Raw genomic sequence first — 24,888 nt, 5'->3', positions numbered from 1 at the left:
TGAAGACACAAGCTACCAAAACCTGTGGGATACTACAAAAGCAGTTTTGAGAGGAAAATTTATCGCCTTAGATGCCTACATTCGAAAAACAGAAACAGAGCGCATCAACAATCTCACAAGCCATCTTATGGAATTGGAAAAAGAAGAACAATCTAAGCCTAAATTCAGTAGAAGAAAAGAAACATCCAAAATCAAATCAGAGATCAATGAAATTGAAAACAAAAGAATCATTCAGAAAATTAATGAAACAAGGAGTTGGTTTTTTGAAAAAATACATAAAATAGATAAACCATTGGCCAGACTAACGAGGAACAGAAAAGTAAAATCTCTAGTAACTTCAATCAGAAATGATAAAGGGGAAATAACAACTGATCCCACAGAGATACAAGAGATCATCTCTGAATACTACCAGAAACTCTATGCCCAGAAATTTGACAATGTGAAAGAAATGGATCAATATTTGGAATCACACCCTCTCCCTAGACTTAGCCAGGAAGAAATAGAGCTCCTGAACAGACCAATTTCAAGCACCGAGATCAAAGAAACAATAAAAAATCTTCCAACTAAAAAATGCTCTGGTCCAGATGGCTTCACACCAGAATTCTATTAAACCTTCAAGGAAGAGCTTATTCCTGTACTGCAGAAATTATTCCAAAAAATTGAGGAAGAAGGAATCTTCCCCAACACATTCTATGAAGCAAACATCACCCTGATACCAAAACCAGGAAAAGACCCAAACAAAAAGGAGAATTTCAGACCAATCTCACTCATGAACATAGACGCAAAAATTCTCAACAAAATCCTAGCCAAGAGATTACAGCTTATCATCAAAAAAGTCATTCATCATGATCAAGTAGGCTTCATCCCAGGGATGCAAGGCTGGTTTAACATACGCAAGTCCATAAACGTTATCCACCATATTAACAGAGGCAAAAATAAAGATCATATGATCCTCTCAATAGATGCAGAAAAAGCATTTGATAAAATCCAGCATCCTTTTCTAATTAGAACACTGAAGAGTATAGGCATAGGTGGCACATTTCTAAAACTGATTGAAGCTATCTATGACAAACCCACAGCTAATATTTTACTGAATGGAGTAAAACTGAAAGCTTTTCCTCTTAGAACTGGAACCAGACAAGGTTGTCCTATGTCACCTTTACTATTCAACGTAGTGCTGGAAGTTCTAGCCAATACAATTAGGCAAGACAAGGAAATAAAGGGAATCCAAATGGGAGCAGAGGAGGTCAAACTCTCCCTCTTTGCTGACGACATGATCTTACACTTAGAGAACCCCACGGATTCAACCACAATACTCCTAGAAGTCATCAAAAAATACGGTAATGTTTCAAGAAATAAAATCAATGTCCACAAGTCAGTAGCCTTTCTATATGCCAATAACAGTCAAGATGAGAAGCTAATTAAGGACACAACTCCCTTCACCATAGTTTCAAAGAAAATGAAATACCTAGGAATATATCTAACGAAGGAGGTGAAGGACCTCTATAAAGAAAATTATGAAATCCTCAGAAAGGAAATAGCAGAGGATATTAACAAATGGAAGAACACACCATGCTCATGGATGGGAAGAATCAATATTGTTAAAATGTCTATACTTCCCAAAGCAATCTACCTATTCAATGCCATTCCTACGAAAATACCAACATTGTACTTTCAAGATTTGGAAAAATTGATTCTGCATTTTGTATGAAACCAGAAAAAGCCCTGTATAGCTAAGGCAGTTCTTAGTAACAAAAATAAAGCTGGGGGCATCACCATACCAGATTTTAGTCTGTACTACAAAGCGATAGTGGTCAAGACAGCATGGTACTGGCACAAAAATAGAGACACAGACACTTGGAATCGAATAGAAAACCAAGAAATTAAACTAACATCTTACAACCACCTAATCTTCGATAAACCAAAGAAGAACATACCTTGGGGGAAAGACTCCCTATTCAATAAATGGTGTTTGTAGAACTGGATGTCTACATGTAAAAGACTGCAACTGGACCCACACCTTTCCCCACTCACAAAAATTGATTGAAGATGGATAAAGGACTTAAATTTAAGGCATGGAACAATAAAAATCCTCCAAGAAAGCATAGGAAAAACACTGGAAGATACTTGCCTGGGGAAAGTCTTCATGAAGAAGAGTGCCATGGCAATTGCAACAACAACAAAAATAAACAAATGGGACTTCATTAAACTGAAAAGCTTCTGTACAGCTAAGGAGACAACAACCAAAGCAAAGAGACAACCTACACAATGGGAATGGATATTTGCATATTTTCAATCAGACAAAAGCTTCATAACTAGGATCTATAGAGAACTCAAATTAATCCACATGAAAAAAGCCAACAATCCCATATATCAATGGGCAAGGGACATGAATAGAACCTTCTCTAAAGATGACAGATGAATGGCTAACAAACACATGAAAAAATGTTCATCATTTCTATATATTAGAGAGATGCAAATCAAAACAACTCTGAGATATCATCTAATCCCAGTGAGAATGGCCCACATCACAAAATCTCAAAACTGCAGATGCTGGCGTGGATGTGGAGAGAAGGGAACACTTTTACACTGCTGGTGGGACTGCAAACTAGTACAACCTTTCTGGAAGGAAGTATGGAGAAACCTCAAAGCACTCAAGCTAGACCTCCCATTTGATCCTGCAATCCCATTACTGGGCATCTACCCAGAAGGAAAAAAGTCCTTTTATCATAAGGACACTTGTACTAGACTGTTTACTGCAGCTCAATTTACAATCGCCAAAATGTGGAAACAGCCTAAATGCCCACCAACCCAGGAATGGATTAACAAGCTGTGGTATATGTATACCATGGAATACTATTCAGCTATTAAAAAAAATGGAGACTTTACATCCTTCGTATTAACCTGGATGGAAGTGGAAGACATTATTCTTAGTGAAGCATCACAAGAATGGAGAAGCATGAATCCTATGTACTCAATTTTGATATGAGGACAATTAATGACAATTAAGGTTATGGGGGGGGTGAGGAAAAGCAGAAAGAGGATGGAAGGAGGGAGGTGGGGCCTTGGTGTGTGTCACAGTTTATGGGGGCAAGACATGATTGCAAGAGGGACTTTGCCTAACAATTGCAATCAGTGTAACCTGGCTTATTGTACCCCCAATGAATCCCCAACAATAAAAAAAAAAAAATGCACAAACCAAAAAAAAAAAGATTCTCATGAATTTTAAAAGTTAGTTTTGATGATTTAATCAAAAAGTAGAACATTTTGTGATGTGGTTCTTAATATATGTAGAAAAATATTTAAGAGACTATTAAAGGGGAAAGGATAAAGGTACCTAAATGAAGATTAGTTTTCTTTTTCTTTTCTTTTCTTTTTTTTTTTTTTTTAGAGACAGAGTCTCACTTTATCTCCCTCGGTAGAGGGCTCTGGCATCACTGCTCACAGCAACCTCCAACTCCTAGGCTTAGGCGATTCTCTTGCCTCAAAGCCTCCTGAGTAGCTGGGACTACAGGTGCCTGGCTATTTTTTTGTTGCAGTTTGGCTGGGGCCGGGTTTGAACCCGCCACCCTCAGTATATGGGGCTGGAGTCCTACCCACTGAGTCAAAGGCACCTCCAGGATTAGTTTTCTATACGTAACTGGAAGTAGTAAAATATTGACACCAGGAGGTTGTGATAAGTTACATGTGTATAATCCATAGAAAACACCAAGATAAGTATACAAAGCAATACACTCAAAAAACACTACAGATAAATTCTAAAAAAAAAAAAAAAAAAGAAAATTCAAGAAACAAGAAGGTAGAAAGCAGGAAACAGGGACAAAAACAGAAGGAACAAACGAATTGAGTTTATGTTTTAAAATGACAGATGCATGGAACATTCACAGTGTAGGCTGTATCCTGGTTCAAAATACAAAACTGAATAAATTTAAAAGAATCAAAATAATAATAGAATGTGTTCTTCAACCAAAATGGATTCAAACTAGAAATAAGTAACAGAAAGATAGGAAATTCTCCAGGCACTTAGAAATTAAAGAAAACACAAGTATTCCATGGGAAATGAAATAATACATTAAATGAAAAAGGCTGAGAGGGGACTTTATACCACTAGATGCTTACATTAGAAAAGAAGAAAGGTCTCAAATCAATAATCTAAGTACCTATCCTAAGAAACTGAAAGATAAACTTGAAGCAAACAGAAGGAAGAAAATAATTAAGATAAGAGCAGAGGTCAGTACAACTAAAAAGAACAGTAGAGAAAATACAATGAAACAAAAAACTGGTACTTTGAAAAGATCAAAAATTGATAAATTGTAGGGGAAATTGAGCCTTGATCATTAGCATAAGACTCACTTCCTCCTTGAGGGACCTGGAGAATCACAAGAATGACATGTGAGTTGTGTGTGTGCAGGAGATCAGAAAACAGGCCTCCAAGGGGGAATGTGTATGTGAGGTGTAGCAATACCAGGCCTCATGATTATGGTAAAGATTCTCTAGATTCCAAAGGTCTCTTGATGCTGGAGGCAGAGGCTGTGCTCAAGGTCTACGGTTTTGCAAAAACAAAGGTGGAGACAGTCTACCTGACCTTCTGCATGTCCTCCCAAATCAGTGCTAATGTCAGACAAGTAGCTTTTGTCTACTTCTTCCCATTTTATGATAACAAATACAGACTCTGGCCCCGAGGTTTACTCAGGAGGGCTCCTCCCAGAGTTACTCAGTCCCCTGACAGACTTTGTGTCAAGCCTCTTCATTTCTTGTGCCAAGACCCCCTCATCTGGTAACCCCAAACGCCTTCAATAAACCTCTAACTGGGTGAGGTGGCTCATAGCCTGTAATCCTAGCACTCTGGAAGACTGAGGCAGGAGGATCACTTGAGTTCTGGAGTTTGAGACCAGCCTGAGCAAGAGTGAGACCCCATCTCTACTAAAAATAGAAAAAAATAGCCAGATATCATGGTGTATGCCTGTGGTCCCAGCTACTTGGAAAGCTGAGGCAGGAGGATTGCTGGAGCCCAGGAGTTTGAAGTTGCAGGGAGCTATAATGTTGCCACTGTACTGTTCCCAGGGCAAGAGTGTGAGGCTGTCTCTAAATTAATAACCATCTATCGAGACTGACAATTAAAAAGAGAAGACACATTACCAATATCAGCAATGAAATAGGGGATCACACTACATATCCACAGATATTAAAAAGGTAAAAGTATGCTAAGAACAACTCTGCATCCATTAATTTAACAACTTAGATAAAACAGACTAATTCCTCAAAAAGCATAAAGTATAATAATTCACTTAATATGAAATAGATAATTCGAAAGCCCTATAATTACTAAAAATGAAGTTACTAGTGAAAAAGAGTTATCTCTAGGCCAAGTTTCAATAGACAAGTCTATCAAATGTTTAATGTAGAATTAACATCAATTCTACACAATCTCTTCCATAAAATTACTGATACCAAAACCAAAATAAAACAAACAAACAAAAAAAAAAACAAATAGGGGTGGCGCCTGTGGCTCAGCGAGTAGGGTGACAGCCCCATATACTGGGGGTGGCAGGTTCAAACCTGCCCCCAGCCAAACTGCAACAAAAAAAATAGCCAGGCATTGCGGCAGGTGCCTGTAGTCCCAGCTACTTGGCTACTTGGGAGGCTGAGGCAAGAGAATCACCTAAGCCCAAGAGCTGGAGGTTGCTGTGAGCTGTGACATCACAGCACACTACCGAGAGTGACAAAGTAAGACTCTGTATCTAAAAAAAAAAAAAAAAAAAAAAAACTACTGACCAGTATCTCTCCAGCATATCTCATGAATTTACATGTAAAAATCCTTAACAAAATCAAGTTCAACAATATAAAAAAGATTTCCGTATTATGGCCAAATACAGGTTATTCTAGGATTCAAGGTTGGTTTGATATTGGATAATCAATCCATGTAACACCATATAACTGCCATATTAGCAGGCTATGGAAGAAAAATCACATGGTAATATCAGTTGATGCAGAAAAAGCATTTATTTATTTTGCAGTTTTTGGCCGGGGCTGGGTTTGAACCCACCACCTCCAGCATATGGGACCGGCACCCTACTCCTTGAGCCACAGACGCTGCCCACAGCAGCTTTATTTGTAACAGCAAGAAATTGAAAACAATCTAAATGTCCTTCAATAAGTGAATGGTTAAACAAACTTTAGTATATCGATACCATGGAATACTACTCAGCAATTAAAAATAACAAATTGTTTTAAACAATACAGCCTGGATGACTCCCCAGAGAATTACACTGAGTTAAAAAAGCCAATCTCAAAAGGTTCCATATTGTATGATTTCATTTATATAACATTCTTGAAATAACACAATTATTATATAGATGTAGTTTTTGCCAGTGAAAGGTGTGGGAAGGGGTAGGGTGTATAACTATTAATATAATGGGGTAGAAGTGGAGAATTTCTTTGTGCCGATGGAATAGTTATGTGCCTTGACTGTAGTGGTACTTATACAAATCTGTATGTGATAAAATTACACGGATCAGTGCACACACATATATACACAATGAATGCACAAAAAACTGTTGAAAAATGAATAAGGTCTATTAGACTCTTCCAGTGTCAATTTCATGGTGTTGATATTGATCTACTATATAAGATATTCCTTTGGGGGGAGCTATGTAAAAGGTACACTGGACCTCTGTACTGTTTTTGCAACTTCCTGTGAATATATAATTATTTCAAAATTAAAAGTTAAAAAATATATTCTGTCATTCTATCTGTTTGGCTCATCACCAAGTTGATTTAAAGACCCTGAAATAAACTTAGCAGTAACTCAGGATGGTTTTGTCAATGATTAGCTAAATGCTAAATGTTGCCAGGTCAGGTCCCATTTCCCAACAAACATTTATGGAGCCCAAACTCTGGACCCATAGGCATCCTTTTAGTAAGAGTCTTCTTTAGAAATTGTTTACCTAAAAAGCTGCTTTTCATTCAAGTTCAAATTTTCTAGCAAATTATTGCCAATACAAGATGACAGGAAAGAAGCTCTGAAAGTACTACTACTGCCTCCGGGGTATTTGAAAAAATTAAATGAAGTTCTGCTAATCCAGACTGGGCAGTGCACAGCTGGCAACATCACAAGGCCCTTTCTGCACACTAGGAATGGGTTCCCATCCTCCCTTGTTGGCCTCTAGTTCCTGAATGTCACTGAACCAGGTCAGGGATACTTATGTATCTTCAAGTTCTGACTTATACCTTCATAAGGCCTGTGGCACCCAAGTAGACCCTAAATGAACTATCAGCTAATCTCCCACCATTTCTCAATATTTTTGGTTGTGTTTAAAACATAAAACAAACATGTCCATGAATTCTTAGTGTGATGTTCCCTAAATCTCTTAAGTCCCAAATATCTTAGATAGACGATTAATAATACAATTCATTAGAGACCCCAACTCTTCTTTTTATGGGGTCCTATTCAAATGGAACAATGAAATAGTCAACTTTAAGTGCATATTTAAAACTTAAACCCTTAGTTTATCAGCTAGTTTTGTCCTTTTATCCAGCTGCTAAATGTCTGACCAGGAATAATTCAATTTTAAACTGCTAAACTTCTTGGTTAAAACAATTTCTGGGGAGAATGAAAATACTTGCTACTGCCTGAATTGCCTGAAACAAGCATAGACCCTTCTGTTCATTCATAAGTCAGAACTATTTAAAGAGCTATCCTGTATAATAGAAAACTGATAATAAAAAACTGTCTTGGTGCAATTAATTTTGAGAATTATAGCGATTTCTGTATTTCCTTACTTTGAAAAGCATGTATAAAAGATTTTTTTAAAAATATGTGGCACTGAAGTATAAGGTCGTTCCTAAAACCTCAAATAATTCACAAATTTGCTTTCACTTTTTAAAACAATCACATATTATTTAAAGATTCAAAGTCATACTACAATGAGTTAGGTGTATTTTATCTCCTTTGCTACAGTTTCCCTGAGTGCTTAAATTACCAGCCGGGCCCAAAATGCAGCTGGTTGACCCTACAGCCTCATTTCCATCAAAGGGAAACTTCATTCTGGGCTCATTCTGGGTCTATGGAGCCCGGATTGCAGGCAGTTGGCTTAGCTGTGGCTCTCCTGGCTACAGTGGAATAACTCAGGAAGACACACTCTCAGCATTTTAATCATTTCAACCTTTGCAGGGGGGAGGGGGGAGGGGGAAGAATAAACATCCTGCTGTCTTTAAAGTTATAGAACAGAAGCTTCAACAAAATGAACAGTGCAGTTCTGCCTCTGTCAGTGGCCTTCCTGTCCCCCATTTCAGGTCAGGTAGAGTCCTGGGTGTTCCAAGTGAATGTGGGAACTTGCACTCACTTCCACTCCCTGAATTGCACTTGTAAATGTTTACCTACCCCTCTTACCTTCAAGTTTTTCTTGGTGCTGTGACTTAACTCCAAGTATCCTGTCTCTGCCTACAAACTTGTCCCAAGCAAGGTGCCCTGGGTTGAGTACCAGAAGCTACTTAGCAGATGCTAAAGGTTAGTGCTGGCACTTAGCACTTTGGCCAAGAGAGTGGAGATTTCCAGGTATTCAGCACGTCCCGGTCCCGTTATCACAGCATTACTTTCCAGCCTATTGTAACAGCCTTCCTCCTGGATCAATTCCAGAAAAAATGGGCTGAGGAAGGGCTTCCTTTTTAATGATGATCTGTTCTTATGGGGTCTTCTCCCAGCATCCTAAACTGGAACTACAGTTTGAGGATGATGTTAACATCTCAGCTTATCTGGTAACCCATGTTAAGCTTTCTTAACCTTCCTGTTTTCACCTCAAATCAGTGAAATACAGTGCCAAAGAAAACGGAAATGACTGACAATGTTTACAACAATAGAGCCATTACTTTTTTTTCTTGTTCAGTTTTTGGCCAGGACTGGGTTTGAACCCGCCACCTCTGGCATATGGGGCTAGCACCCTACCCCTCTGAGCCACAGGTGCCGCCCCCTACATTTTTTTAAGGGAGCTGCTTAGGGGTAATGTTAAAATAATACTTGCAATACCAGAAACTTTCAAGTACAGCATTCCCTTCCCATAATGCCAAAGTAAAATGTAATAGGAAACATTTAGTTTGCTAATATAACTGTACCTCCAAATAGTCTAGAAGTGTACTTTAAGCAGCATAAATATAAACAATTTCCAAACTTTTGATCTGAAAAATTAAGTGGCAGTTGCAGGGTGTGCCAATTATACTTGGACTAGTCAATAACAGTCTTGACTGTGTTCAATTTGAAATAACTCTCAACTCAGGTAAAAACAGGGGGTGGGTCAAGAGAAAACAAAACCAGGCAAAACTTTGGGCTGAGGATTGGGAGGAGAAACTAAGGGGAAAAGCCACTTGGCTGGATCTGGGCAGCCCCGGTGGATAGCTGAGAAGACCCATACTCCTGCCATCCCTGTCCTCTGTGGGAGAAATTCAGAGTAAAACCTCAATTCAAGTGAGTCATTCAAGCCCAGAGTCAAAAATTAAATGGTCATGATATTCTTCCAAAAAATAAGATAATAATATGTCTCCAATTGTATGATGCTTATCCTGGCTAAAAATGTCCCAAACTTTTTATTTTTAATTTCAGATTAATATGAGGGTATAAATGAATAGGCTACAATGTTAGCGTTTGTTAGGTAAAGTCCCTATTGTAGTTATGCCCCTCTCCCAGGAGGTGTGTCATACACCCTTACATTGTGCCCCTTAGGTGGGAGCAAACCAGTCCTTCTCCTTTCTCCCCCTCCCTCTCCCTCCAACTTGAATAAATTGAGTTTTTCTCTTGTGTGTCCATATATTAGTCAATCAACTGGCTTCATATTAGAATTGAGAACATTGGATAATTGCTTTTCCATTCTGGTGATACTTTACTAAAGAGAATGTTCTCCACTCTATCTAGGTTAATACAAAAGATGTGAATTCTTCATCTTTTTATGGCTGAATAGTATGCCATGGTATACATATTCCATAGTTTCTTAATGCATTTATGGGTTGATGGGCACTAAAATGTCCCAACCTTTTGAGTTCACTTGAGAACAAAAGGACGCATACCAAGTCAGTATTAATAAAACTTAGAACGATCTAATACACACCCACATAAGAGAAAAACTCATTTCAACTCAAAATGGGGGTAAAGGGAAGGGGGGAGGCAGGAGGGGGAGGAGGAGGGGGATTGGTGTGCACCCACTTAATGGCACAATGTAGGGTATATGGCACACCTCCTGGGGGCAGGACACAAGTACAACAGGGACTATACCTAACAAATGCAAACATTGTAACCTAATTCTTTGTGCCCTCAAATTAACATGAAATTAAAAAAAAGAAAACTTGGAAACAGCTGAGCTTGCTAGCTTATTTTTTTGTTTTTCCTTTCATTGAGGTGCTCTGACATATGATTTTTGTTGGAAGACATAATTGTTTTTGTGCGTAAAGTTGCTCCCAACTCCAAAAAGGAACTGACTCAGTATTTTAGGATATATATTTGAATGGGCCACCTGCAGATGTTTGCAATCCACTAAGTGGGAGAGAGAGTGGCTTGACAGGGCATGGAGCTGGAAGTGACCTGGAGCTTAGACCTACCATGCCAGGGTTGTGGGTCAGACAAGTGGCTGAAGGTGTGCCCCATATTACTCCCACACTGGGACTGCCAACAAGGGCTCCTCTTGTGCCCTCCATCAACTTTAGGACTCCCAAGTTAGGATGGTTAGTCAGTACACAGAGTCTGTAGACCAGCCAGAGTCTAGCCAATCTCTTTAGGAAATTCTCCCTGCAGAGTGAGGCAGTATGTCTGTTCCACCCTTTCCTTGCCTTTCCTGTCCCAGTCTAGTAGGAGTAAAACAGACCCATGGCCTACAGCAGGTTCTTGTTGGCACAGAACTTTGGATCCCATAAGTCAGCTCTCCCCCAAACTTATAGAATTGCTGGAGATTGACACTCCTGGGAGAAGGATATGGATTTTTCATGAGCTCAAAACAATTTCTCTTCCCCTTTGACTGCTGAGAAATAAAAATAAAGTAAATTAGGCTCGGCGCCTAAGGCTCAAGCAGCTAAGGCGCCAGCCACATACACCTGAGCTGGTGGGTTCGAATCCAGCCTGGGCCCATCAAACAACAATGATGGCTGCAACCAAAAAATAGTTGGGCTGCAACCAAAAAACAGCTGGGCGTTGTGGCGGGTACCTGTAGTCCCAGCTACATAGGAGGCGAAGGCAGGAGAATCACTTGAGCCCAGGAGTTGGAGGTTGCTGTGAGCTGTGATGCCACGGCACTCCACCCAGGGTGACAGCTTGAGGGTCTGTCTCAAAAAAAAATAAATAAATAAAAAATAAAGTTTAAAGGAATTCAATAATTCTAGAAATTTTGTTATTTTTTGGGAGAATATATGCGTGTGTGTATTTACTTTCAGCCAACCAGCTCCTTTTTGCAAAATTGTCCTCTTTGCAATTCCCAGCAGCTAGGAGGGGTGGGGGTACAGAAAGATAAAGTGTAACATTTTGTAGAATCTGAAAAAAGGTATTGTTTTCCCCCATTACATCCATGTTGGTGATACCCTTTATTACAGTAAGAGATAGCATCTACTTTTGTTGCATGTTTAACATATGCCAGCTCTTGGCTAGTTGCAAGGAAGTCTTATTTTTAAAATATTATGTTGATTTTAGTATTTATTTTTTTTTTTTTGTAGAGACAGAGTCTCACTGATCGCCCTCGGTAGAGTGCCATAGCATCACAGCTCACAGCCACCTCCAACTCCTGGGCTTAGGTGATTCTCTTGCCTCAGCCTCCCGACCAGCTAGGACCACAGGTGCCCACCACAACGCCCAGCTATTTTTTGTTGCAGTTTGGCCGGGGCCGGGTTTGAACCCACCACCCTTGGTATATGGGGCCGGCGCCCTACCCATGAGCCACAGGTGCCGCCCTGATTTTAGTTTAGTTTTTCTTTTCTTTTTTTTTTTTTGCAGTTTTTGGCTGGGGCTGGGTTTGAACCCGCCACCTCCAGCATATGGGGCCGGCGCCCTACTCCTTTGAGCCATAGGCACTGCCCTTGATTTTAGTATTTTTTAACTTACTGTTCCTATCATCTCTCTGAAGCAGTAAAGAGTTCTTTTTGATAAAATCTGGTCTCAGTCATGGGAAAAGTGACCTCAAAGCTCTGGCACATTTTTTCCTCATGTCTACCTTATCCGTCCTTCAATTAGCCTCTCAGCTCCCTGCTGGAGCTGCATATAACTTTCCCCACTCCATCATCTTTACTAAAGAACTTACAGTCTCAAACCTGGATCTGCTTCCCATACTTTACAAAAGTTTCTGTGATGTTCTGTTTCAGAGAAGAATCACATACTTCAGCCCTTCAGTTAGGCTGGTTTCTCTGCTTCCAGCCTGCTGAATACCATGACCCAATGATACTAAACAATAGTATGCTCTCGAAGTGCTCCCTCCAGGCATCTGGACTTCAGACTAGATTTCAGCCTTCTTACTGGCCAGCTCACCCCCTCACCTTAGGGGTACCTTTTTAACACTCCTGCCTAAGGTAATGCTTCATAGAAAGGGCTTTAAAAACATAAGTACTTCAGTGGCCATCTTCAGAATGGGACTGTCCCGCAAAGTCCATGTTGCTCCTGTCCATTTCAGGGAAGAAGAGTCTACTGGTTCAAAATATAGTCATCAATGAAGTCAAATGTGGTGGTCCTCTTTCACAGCCTCTTCACCTCCTAATTTAAAAAAAACATGCACCATTAGCTGATGCTCTAATTTACTCTCAGTATCCAGCAGGATGGTCTTAAACATAAACAAGGTCAGCTGCAGAAAACGTCAGACCCAGCCTCTGGCTTGATGCCTGGGTGTCGAGGATGGGTGGGGAACAAAGCTGTAGGAGTCCAATTCTCGTGAAGACATCACTGAGCTCCACAACTTTTCTCCAATTGAAACTGCTTCCTGTTCAGCTCCAAAAGAGTTCTCTACTTCCTTGTGTTCTTGAATTTGGGCCAAAGCTATTTCTTAATCCCTACTGTTCTTATTCTATACTGCACCTCAGCAGAAATGTTTCTTTCTATGGAGCAAGTTCCTTTTAGTTCCGCTACAAAACAAGAAGATGAGGAGACAGCCAGGCGACCAAACAAGAGAGAGGTTCATATTAGTTACCTTGTTCATCTGGTGTGTTGAACACCAAAATAGCAAAGCTAGCTGCGGGGGCGGAGGGGGGTAGGTTTCAAGGATGAACTTGGGACCTACCAAAGCAAAGCTAGCTTAGCTTTTTTAGTTTCATTCCTTTTTGGGCTGCTAGAACTGAAAGCAGAGTGAGATGAGGCATATTGAAACATTTTAAAGCAGCTGTTTGTAAATGATTTTTTTAAAGCATCACTTCCAACCATTTATGTTACATTTGTATGAATAGGAAAAAAGAGCTCTGCTGAGTCTAAATATAAAGCTCTTACAAAATGCTCTGAATCCTGCCTCAAAAACTACAAATGGGTACTTTTGCCCTTCTCCACCTAAAACCACAAAGAGGGCTCTTAGGAGAATAGAGAAAATGAATAAAGGGTTAAATCTTATTTAAAATCACCCTATCTCCATCAACCCATGGATGGATTAAGAAACTGTGGTATACGTATACCATGGAATGCTATTTAGCCATAAAAAGATGGAGACTCTACATCTTTTGTATTTACCTGGAGAGTTGGAGAAAATTCTCTTTAGTCAAGTATCACAAGAATGGAAAGGCAAGTATCCAAAGTACTCAATACTAAAATGAAGCCAGTAGATGATCTAATACACACCCACACAAGAGAAAAACTTCAATTCAAGTTAGGGCGAGGAGGAACAGGGAGAGGAGAGAGGGGAAAAGGGAGAGGGATTGGAGGGTTCACACCTAACAGGCACAGTGTAAGGAAGGGTATATGACACACCTCCTGGGTGAGGGGCACAACTACAACAGGGATATTACCTAACAAACGCTAACATTGTAACCTAATCATTTGTACCCTTATATTAATCTGAAAATAAATAAATAAAATCACCCTAATTTCCCCAGTGATAGTGTCCCCAAATTACTGATGTTCAAGTCAATAAGTACAATCAACTGCCAGAAGAAGGCTGCCTGAACAAGAACCTTGCCAAAACCTAATGTCCTGTGGAAGTGTGCTTTGATAAAGGTATAATAATCTTTATTCTATATGTATCCAATCCTTCAAAATAATCACCCAAAATGACACTTTCCAAATACATGTAGACTGCAGAAGGGCTAAGAAGTTGATTTCATCTCAACATTCTAATTACCACAACCTGAGGTGTGAGGCAATAATTCTTCAGTCATTGTCAGAGATGAACTATAGCAGGCGTCCTCAAACTTTTTTAACAGGGGGCCAATTCACTGTCCCTCAGACCGTCGGAGGGCTGGACTATAGTTTAAAAAAACAAACTATGAACAAATTCCTATGCACACTGCACATATCTTATTTTGAAGTAAAAAACAAAACGGGAACAAATACAATTCACACCGCCACATGTGGCCCGCGGGCCGTAGTTTGAGGACCCCTGAACTACAGGCTCAGAGAGAACCAGGATGCTAGCAGAAAGGATTTTCCACCCGTCAGACCAGCCAAGATGAAATAAATAAAATCCATTTTACTGAAAGTCTGAGAAACAGATACTGCAAGAAATTGCTGGTGGGAGTGAAAGTTGATGTGACTTTGAAGAATTTTAGTTCTCACAATGTAAAAAGTATAAACCTTTTGCTACATAAGATCACTTTACTAAAGGAATTTTCTGACAGATATACTTATGAGCATGCAAAGATAATAGAAGGATTTACTATAAACACAATGAAATATAGCAATAAAGTAGAACAACCTAGATGTCCTACAGTATGGAACAAGGAACTAGTTCAATATGTTCTAATACATTCCTATGATAAAATATAATATAGCCATTAAAAAGAAGATGATATGGGGGCCGCGCGTGGTGGCTGATACCTGTAATCCTAGCACTCTGGGAGGCTGAGGCAGATGGATCACTTGAGCTCAGGAGTTCTTGACCAGAGTGAGACCTTGTCTCTAAAACTAGCCAGGCATTGTGGCAGGCACCTGTAGTCCCAGCTACTTGGGATCACTTGACGCCAAGAGTTTGAGATTGCTGTGAGCTATGATGCCACAGTACTCTACCCAGGGCAATAGAGTGAGACTCCGTCTCAAAAAAATAAATAAATAAGAAGATGATATGGGAAGATTTTCATAGCATTAAGTGAAAAACTGCAGAATAAAAAATATAGTTCAATCCCCTTTGTGGGCTCGGCGCCTGTAGCTCAAGTGGCTAAGGCGCCAGCCACATACACCAGAGCTGGAGGGTTCACATCCAGCCCATGCCTGCCAAACAATGACAACTACAACCAAAAAATAGCTCGGTGTTATTGCGGACACCTGTAGTCCCAGCTACTTGGGAGGCTGAGGCAAGAGAATTGCTTAAGCCCAGGAGTTGGAGGTTGTTGTGAGCTATGATGCCACGGCACTCTACCAAGGATGACAGCTTGAGACTCTGTCTCAAAAAAAAAATCCCCTTTGTGTATAAAAGGGCTATATTTTTTCTGTTGAATTTGCATAAAACATTTCTAGACTTGTACCACAAGAAATGTTGTGGTTGTTTCTAGGAAGTGAGACTAGCCGGTTATTTTATATCCCTCTATACAGTTAAACTCTTTTTTCACCACATGCTTATATTAGTTCTACAAATTCTAAAGATGCTAGTTTAAAAACAAAGAACATCTGATTTTAATCCTCTGGCAATGTTATCCATGAATTACCTAACCTCTCTAAGCTTGTTTCACCATCCATAAAACACAGATACCCTGTTTCCCCGAAAATTAGACATCCTCCGAAAATAAGATCTACTTACAGGAAAGATAAGACGTCCCCTGAAAATAAGACCTAGTGCATCTTTGGGAGCACACCTTAAAATAAGACACTGTCTTATTTTCGAGGAAACAGGGTACTACCTACCTCACAGAGCTGAGGACTGCCAGAATAAGCATTAAGCAAGTACCACAGTACACAAAATAAGCACTCAGTAAATGTCACCTTCACTTAGCACCAAGAACTAGGAAATCTTCTTAATTCAACCACCTCTTCTTATTGGTAAGAATACTAAAGGCAAAACGGTTTAGGTATTTGCCCAAAGTCAATCAAATAGTAACAAGGAGAGTACAGCCCTGAAGCCTGGTATAAAAACTGACATCATATCTGCTGCCTCACTCACCAGACTTGATGAGTCTTGACTTCTCCTATACACCAAATCCACCATTGACTGAGGGGCCCTGCCAGGGAAGGCAGGCCCAAGTGGGAGCTCTAAGAATGTTTTGATCAAAGGTAGCATCAACCTCACAAGGTACAATAATAATTTGGCTATCAATGTGTCTTAAGATGCCCATTGTTTGGCAGTCTGTGTTTGTTTGTTTTTGAGACGAGTCTCGCTCTTTTGCCCTGACTAGAGTGCTATGGCATCACTCTAGCTCACAGCAATCTCAAACTCCTGGGCTCCAGCCATCCTCATGCCTCAGCCTCCCCACTATCTGGAACTACAGGAGTCTGCCATAGCAGTCTGTGAGCAACAGGTTTTCTTTTCAGTGGTATTTATACATAAACCTATGTAAAACTTTTGGGGCTCAGTCTCCTGATTAAAATGGAATGACTTTCAAAATGATTTGGTAGGCCAGGCATGGTGGCTCATGCCTGTAATCCTAGCACTCTGGGAGTTTGAGGCAGGGGGATCACTTGAGCTCAGGAATTCAAGACCAGCCTGAGCAAGAGTGAGATCCCCTCCCCACCCCATCTCTACTAAAAATGGAAAAACTAGCCAGGTGTTGTCGCTGGCACCTATAATCCCAGCTACTAGGGAGGCTGAGGCAAGAAGACTGCCCAAGTCCAAGAGTTTTAGGTTGCTGTGAGCTATGATGATGCCATGACACTCTACCCAGAGTGACAGAGTGAGATTTTGTGTCAAAAAAAACAAAAACAAACCAAAATGATTTGGTAGTGGCTGGTCATTTCTTTTCCTGTTTGGCTGATTTCCTTAGAAAGAAAGCTTCCTGGTTGGGGCAGCACCTGTTACTCAAGGAGTATGACGCTGGCCCCATATATCAGAGGTGGTGGGTTCAAACCCAGCCCCAGCCAAAAACTGCAAAAAAAAGAAAAGCAAAGAAAGAAAGCTTCCTGGTTGTTAGGGCTTACATCACAGGGCATTTGTCTCCTTCCCTAATTTCTTTGAAAGGATTCACATATCTTTTTTTTTTTTTTTTTTGAGACAGAGTCTCAATGTCACCTTCGGTACAGTGCCATAGCTTCACAGCTCACAGCAATCTCCAACTCCTAGGCTTTAAGCAATTCTCTTGTCTCAGCCTCCCAAGTAGCTGGGAATAGAGGCGCCTGCCAGAACACCCAGCTATTTTTTTGTTGCAGTTATCATTGTTGTTTAGCTGGCCCGGGCTGGGTTCGAACCCACCACTCTAGGGGTATGTGGCTGGCACCATAACCACTGTGCTACAAGCGCCGAGTCAGGATTCACATATCTTTTCAAGACCAAAGACCAAAGTGCTTTAAATGTCTGCAAGGATGAACTTGGGCCCTAACAAGGACAAAGATTAAAGGAAAATAAGCTGAAAAGTACAGGATAGCACACCAGGCTATTTAGAATGGTAATGGATGGGCGGCGCCTGTGGCTCAAGGAGTAGAGCGCCGGTCCCATATGCCGGAGGTGGCGGGTTCAAACCTAACCCCGGCCAAAAGAAAACCACACACACACACACACACACACACAAAAAAAAAAAATAGAATGGTAATGGGTAGCACACAATGATGTATTACTAGGTAAGGAGCTTCAGACAACATAGCATCTGAAGGCATGTGAGAGGGTGATAAATGAACCATGTATAATTTAAGACATTTTCCCACATATGCTTGACACTTATTTTTCCACAATAACGTCCCACATATGCTTGACACTTCATAGCTCCAAGTTCTTTCACATAAATCACTGTGGCAGGCAGTTCACTGCCCATCAACAGCCCTGTGTTCTCCATCCTGATCTTGCTCTAGTGGCAGCTGCCTGGCCCAGGGGATGAATCATGAGTGGTCCAAGCCAATGGGTCTTCACTTTAGCTGATAGTACAATCACCTGGAGAGCCTTTCAAACATCCCAGTGGCTATGTCCGGAGACTGCACTCCTCCACTCTGGACTAATTAAATCAGAACCCAGGCACTGACAGTTTTATTTAAAAGCTCTTTAGGTGAATGTAACATTCACCCAGGGCTGAGAACAGCTGGGATAAGCCACCCACAACATTCTCATTACCTTTCAACAATTATTGGGCTAGGGCAGCCCATGTAACCCAGTTCCTGTGAATGAGACATAAAGGGAAATCAGGTGTGCTGGTGGTTCTGGGAAAGCTTTTATAACTACATTAAAAGAAAGAGGATGGCATGAGGGAAAACTACTCCACTTCTGAATGGGTAACCAGCTTCCTTCCTTTCTGCATATTAATAAACCTGTGTAGTTGTATGAGGATGTGATGCTTAGAGCTGTGGCCACCATCTTGTGACAGTAGGAGGATAAGCTGTTGAGTGAAATCCAGGAAGAAGTAAAAAGATAGAAAGAGCCTGAGTCCTTGGTGACTTGGTTCAGGATACTGCAGAATCCATCCAACTCCCCCAAAACCTCATTGACTCCCTTCTTGCCAAATCCTGGCTATCAGGGATGGACCACCCAGAAGTTCCTTAGCTTGATTCACATGTAGCCTCTCTGCATTGCTGAACTGAGGGTATGCTCCAATGCCCTGTGGGGAGGATGGCCGCAGTCATCAGCTTTCCCCTGTAGGTTCTATTTGGCAGCTCAGAGAATTTTTTTTTTAAGAGGGTCTCACCCTGTCACCTAGGCTGGTGTAGTGGTGTCATCACAGCTCACTATAATCTCAAAATCCTAGGCTCAAGTGATCCTTCTTCCACAGCCTCTAGAGTAGCTGGGACTACAGGTGTGTGCCACCATATCCCACTTACTTTTGAAATTTTTTGTAGACATGGAGTCTTGCTATGTTGCCCAGGCTTGTCTTGAACTCCTGGCTTCAGGTGATCCTCCTCCCTCAACCTCCCATACTGCTAGGATTACAGGTGTGAGCCACCAGGCCCCATCATCTCAGGGATATATGTTCAGTGGTTGGGACATATTAGTAATAAAATCAAATGTGTTTCCCAACCCAGACTAGCCTGACTGAGGTTTCAGGGGTGCTAGCATGGAATCCTAAGGGGAGCCAGGTAAGGTATGTTATAATGGAGAGATTATGAGCTCTGGAGTCCAGCACTGAACACTGTTCCACCCTCACTAGCCTAGGTGTGACCTTGAACAAGTTACTTCTCTGAGTCTTAGATTCCTCACCTGAAAATTGGTATAAATAATGATATATTACAATGCCTAACTCAACATATGGCACATAGCCCTTCAATAAGAATCCAATCCCTTCTCTTTTCTAGGTAGAATGTGACAAAATATTGGAAAACCCCCATCAGTGGATCAGTAACATTATCTTCCTAGGAACCAGGAATATGAACATTTTAATAAGTCCACTAGTTGGTGGTAAGTGTCCAGTGAGAGAGAAAGGGCTCAAACATCAAAGTTTGGAAGAGTCTAAAGCTTGCTCCCAGATGTCCCTGCGGCCCTGGGAAGGAAACCCCATTAGCCTAACAAACAGCAACACCAGTGTCTTCCCCCACATTCACTGTCACTCACAAGAGACTCTAACTTCCTAGAGGCAACGATCATCCTCTACACTCCTCTCTATTCTCTTTATTACCTCACCTCAGCCACCACACAATAAATGTTAGTAAAAATGAAAAAAAAAAAAAAAGGCAAACATTTCTGGGGTATTGTCATGTTTTAAAGCCATAAAATGCTGCTGCATTTGCCCAGAGGAAGAGTTCCCTCAGGCCTGTGAAAGAGAGTTAAGAAACATTACATTACATCTGTAAATACAGGATTAGCAGATGAAAGGATGTTTTTGTTAAGATGTGACAAGTCACCCTGTACATTACCCCTGCCTCACTCTGAAAATCAGGAAAGAACACAGACTTCCTTGCAATTACAGAAAGTGATCAAGAAAACCACTTGATGACTGGGAAAAAAATCAGTTAGCCAACTTCCGAAATCACTCTGAAACCTTGGGTCTGTTAACAACAAAATCTGTCCTCATTAACATCTTCCACCTTAGTCCTCAGAGTTTCATCTCTGGGGAATGCTGAATTACACTATAAAATAATGAATGGAAACTTAAGTCACTTCCGCCCACACAGCACTCACTGCTTTTCCTCCTCCTCTGGACCTACTGCACAGTGCAGAAGGTGGCACCCTTCCAACTCCGACTAAGTTTGGGTAAAGACGTTCTCATGCCACTAACTATACTATGGTCCGCATCATACAAAACTTTTTCCTCAGCCCAATGTTACAGGCCATACACTGCCCCAGACGCTGAATACATTTTGACATCATTTAAGCCTTACTTCAGCAACTTCAGATATACACTTTGTAGAAAGAACAAAAACGCAGAGAGGGCCATGTCTTTTCACAAAGCTCCTTCTGTAGTGTCAAACCGCTACTGCCAAGCTAATGCTCCATTTCTCAAACGGATGAGGCGGAAAGGGGGAAGCCCAGCCCTGAAGTCTTGTCTGCAATAGAGGAAGCTGACCAGGCAGCTTTTGTGACTTGATAGGAAGGGATATGGTCAAATATCCTGCAAACGCCAGCCACAGGGAGAGGGAGAGAGGGGGAAGGGAGAAGGAGATGCATACTCAAGCCAGGGGAAAGCAAAGTCCATTCCACGTCACTATAGTAGCGTCCGAAACACACAAATGTGCAAAAACTGTTGCAAGAGCCACCTGACTGTGCCCGCACCCTTGGAAACTCGGTTGGAAAACAAAGGGCCTTTGCACAAGAGAGACAAGAGAAAAAATACGAAAACATAAAGAAAGATCAGAGATAGGCATGGTCAGAGTTACCACATTTTCACCAGATCCTGCTTTTGGCTTTCTCTTTGCCTGCAAACATCATTGCAAAGTTTCCTCATAGGACAAACTGGCATCAAGACAACTTCATAACCATCAATCTTAAATGGTTCGTGAAATCTTATAGTCCTCATGTCAATTCCTAGTCTCAAAGTCCATTATGACTACTTCAAACCTTCTCTGCCCTCCTTGGACCTCTGATATTTTCTGCCTCATTAGAGGGGTCTGGGAGTGTGGAGACCTGGGTGCAGCTTCAGTCGCACCTAAACATCCTCTTTCGTCTCAGGGTCCCCCTCCGAGGAGACAGGTGGCTAAGCTGAAGATCACAATGAATCTCCCAGATTCTAAGAGCAGGATCTGATGTGATGGGATAGAATACGGGATGGCCCCCTCTCCTCTACCACTGCTACCCCTCCCGCCATTCCGGGCTCCTGGAAGACCCTTCCCCGCCCCCGCCCTGTCCCAGGCCACCTTACCTGGATCCGCCCCTGGGACGGGAGTGGGGGACTACCTGGCACGGTCGGCCTCCGTCTCCAGCGGTGCCTCCCAGTCCTTGGGCAACTCAGTGTCACCCTCCTCTCCGCTGCGAGGGTAGGCGAGCAGGCGCATGGCTGGAGCGCAGGCGGCCTCTACCTGGCGCACCTGTTCTCGGCTCAGGCGCTCGCGCCAGGCGTGCACCGCCTCGCGGGCATCACGTGCTGACAGGTGAAAGGGCCGGTCGGCACCATAGGCTGTGCCTCGCGTCATGTTGAGCGCGAAAGCGTCGAGCGCAGCAAGCTCGCGCAGCCCAGAGAAACGCAGCAGGCGGCGCAGCTGCGTGCGCGGCTGCCGCACTAAGTCCTCATAACGCAGCCTCAGGTAGCGGCGCCGCAGCCAGGCTGGCGCGCCGTGCGCGAAAAGCAGGTCGCGCAGCCAGGCTTCACAGATAACCTCGAGCGCGCCGGTCAGGAAGAAATCGGCCCGCGGCGCCGCCGGCAGCGCGCGGGACTGGCCCCCGAGGCGAGCGCCTACGCCGTGTGTTCGCAGCACCCGGTGGAAGCGGTCGCCTCTCTGGCGGGTGCGCAGCACCTGTATGCTCTCCCGCAGCAGCCCCTGCTTAGACTTGAGGCGCGAGTTATGCACGGCCCGCGGGTCACGGAAAAGCTGCACCACCTTCAAATTAAGGCCTGGGTCACGCATCAGAGGCACCAGCACGCCCAGGTCGAGCAGACGCACGTCCTTGATGACCACCACCGGGTACTTGCGGCACTCGGCCTCCAGGGCGCGTAGCGCCACGGGTGGGCAGCTGCGCTCGCAGGCAGTGTCCTCGACGAGGCCCACCTCCGTGCGGGCTCGGGGCGCACCAGGGCACAGCGGTGGCGAGCAGATGACCTTGTTGGTCCTCCAGCGGAAGAGGGTGGCTGTGGTGAGATTAGTTGTGTCTGGGGCGCGTGCAGCGGGGTCCCCCGGTGGCGCGTACAGCTGCAGCACTGAGAAGTCGCAGCGGAAGAGGGAGCGCAGCATGTCGCGCAACGCGCCCTGCAGGCTCTCGGCGTCGCCCGGATACAGAGCCTGCCATAGATGCCACATGGGTTCGTACAAGTAGAAAACGTCCGGGTGCTGGTTAAAGAGCTCACCCAGGAAAGACGAGCCGGTGCGCCAGGTCGCATGCACATAGATGTGCTGCTTCTCTCGAGACACCGTCTCCCCGACGGGGCCGCTGAGGTTGCCCAGGGGCTCGGCGGACTGGCCCGCGCCCCCTTCAGCAATGGGCCGTGCCTCCGCGCTCGGCTCGCGTTCGCCGGCCGCAGCCGCCTCCAGGCTCCACACACCAAGGCTGTGCTGCAGGCCAGGACAGTGTCCGGCGCCCCTGTTCCTGTCGCGTCCGCCGTCCAGGACGGAGGAGACAAGCAGCAGCACCAGTGTGTACAGCACCAACAGCAACGCGAACTTGCAGTACTCTCGGCGCCGCCGCCGCCGGCCCTTCATCATTCACCGACACCACCACCACCACCCCCGAGCGGGTCGGACGCCTTTCTCTCCCCTTCCTCAAAATCCTGCCCCTGCCGAGTGCACTCCTTCGGCCTCTCCTGGCCCCTCAGCGCCGGGAGGAGCGGTGCCGCAGTACCGCGCATCCACAAGGGGAAATTTGGAAGGCAGTGGTGCTAGCTGCGACGCCCCTGCCCTTTCTGCTCAGCCTCTGGAGAGCTGCCTATTGGCCGGCTTCACAGCCGCCCGCCCCGCCTTCAACCCGGCAGCTTGTCCACGCCTTTCTACCCGCCCAGGTTCGCCCTCAGCTCTGTCAGATCTGGGCGGGGCTGCAGCCGGGTAGGGACGCAGGCTTACAGAGTTAGGCCACACCTTTCCCCAGACCCCTCTGTAATGAAGTCAAGTCTTTATCAGTGACTTCAGGCAAGGAGAGAGCCGTGTGTACAGAATGTACTCTGTAAGGGCCATGGGCCATAGACCCCCCGGCCGGAGAACACCACTGCCTCTTGTGTTTTATGCCCCCTGCCTGGCCATCTCTGTCCTAGGCAGATAAACACTCACAACTTTCTACATACAGCTCCCGCATCAGCCAAGGAGTCAAGGTCACAGAGTTCCGGATGGAGAACTTCTCATCTAAGATAAAGTTACACAATTACACGCTCCATGGAGGTCCATGGTTTTTGAAGATACTACTGCATTCACGTAGACCACTTCTGGAGCTAGCTTTTGTAAAATTCTGTCTTGATCCTTAGAGTTTTGCCAGCTGAGGGCTGTGCACATTTTATAGATACTAAGTTTACTCATTCGTAAAATGTGAATAATTTTAAGTGCTCACATACCTCCTGGGGTTGTAAGATTTAGACTATTCTGATGCACATGAGCAAAAGACATTTACAGAAGCAGTGGTATGATGGTGAACTTTCTCAGAAGGTAGGTTTTTAAAAGAACCCATAAGAAGGGACATGTACCCAAGAATAGATGAAAAAGTGACAGGAAGTTGATGAGGCAGATGAAGCATAGAGAAAACTCAAAAGCAAGCAAAAAAAGATAATTTTTGCTTTGTTTCAGCAGGATAATGAACAAGGGAAGGAGAGCTTCTTATTCCCTTTGGTAACATGTTGTAAGGACAACAAAAGATAGAAAGCGAATCTACTCATGTCCACCAAGGGAAGGTGTTCAGATTGGAAGAATGAGAACATCTCCAAAGATCTCCTCTGGTCTTTTTTATCACAGATGCTACTTCACCTCTGAGACTACTGGCTCAAGCATTTTGGTTTCTGTCTGCAGTTCTCTCTCCTTCCAGCCACTTGTTCAGATCCTCTGTATTTGCCACTTTCATTGACCACTACCCTCACGTTCTTCTCAGTTTTTCATATTCAGCTAAGAGATACCACATCATTATTTTAATAAGACTCTCACCAATGAGCTAAACTCTCTTGTTCTCTGTCTTTTCATTATGCATCTAGCAAAATCCATCAAACCCTGCTTTTAGCTTTCTATATGCCTGCAAACACTATTGCAAAAAGTTTTCCCACAGGATGGATTGGCATCAAGATAACTTCAGAATCTTCAACCTCAAATGATTGCTGAAATCCTACTTTCCACATCAGTCCTCAGTCTCAAATTCCATATGACTATTTCAAACCTTCTCTACTTTCCTCAGACTGTAGATACTCCTCTTTCCCCACCCTACCTCTTCTCAACAGATGACCTTCCCTCCTACTTCATAGAGAAAAGAAACCATACTAGACAATTTCTCACTTTTCCACTACCAGACCCACATATCCACTTACCTCTGTACACATCTGCTTCTTTGTAACAAGGATATGATTTTCCAATATTTATCTACAACTTTCTCATTCTTTGTTTTTCTCTTTTCCCTGTTC

The 24,888-nt window shown here is 43.1% G+C and overlaps 1 protein-coding gene across 1 annotated transcript in view; it reads right to left on the bottom strand.

Moving 5' to 3' along the window:
* Positions 1-23,187, bottom strand: part of CHST7 (carbohydrate sulfotransferase 7) — a 30,033-nt gene extending 6,846 nt beyond the window's left edge. The window contains exon 1 of the mRNA XM_053579247.1: positions 21,511-23,187. Coding sequence (XP_053435222.1) covers positions 21,542-23,005 — 1,464 coding nt within the window. The 5' untranslated portion in view covers positions 23,006-23,187 and the 3' untranslated portion in view covers positions 21,511-21,541. The remainder of the gene's footprint in view (positions 1-21,510) is intronic.
* Positions 23,188-24,888: the final 1,701 nt, after the last annotated feature.

This window comes from Nycticebus coucang, chromosome X, assembly GCF_027406575.1.
Source record: "Nycticebus coucang isolate mNycCou1 chromosome X, mNycCou1.pri, whole genome shotgun sequence".
Lineage (NCBI taxonomy): Eukaryota > Metazoa > Chordata > Mammalia > Primates > Lorisidae > Nycticebus > Nycticebus coucang.
The sequence above is the reverse complement of the archived record's forward strand: the minus strand, read 5'-3'. Positions and strand labels throughout refer to the sequence as shown.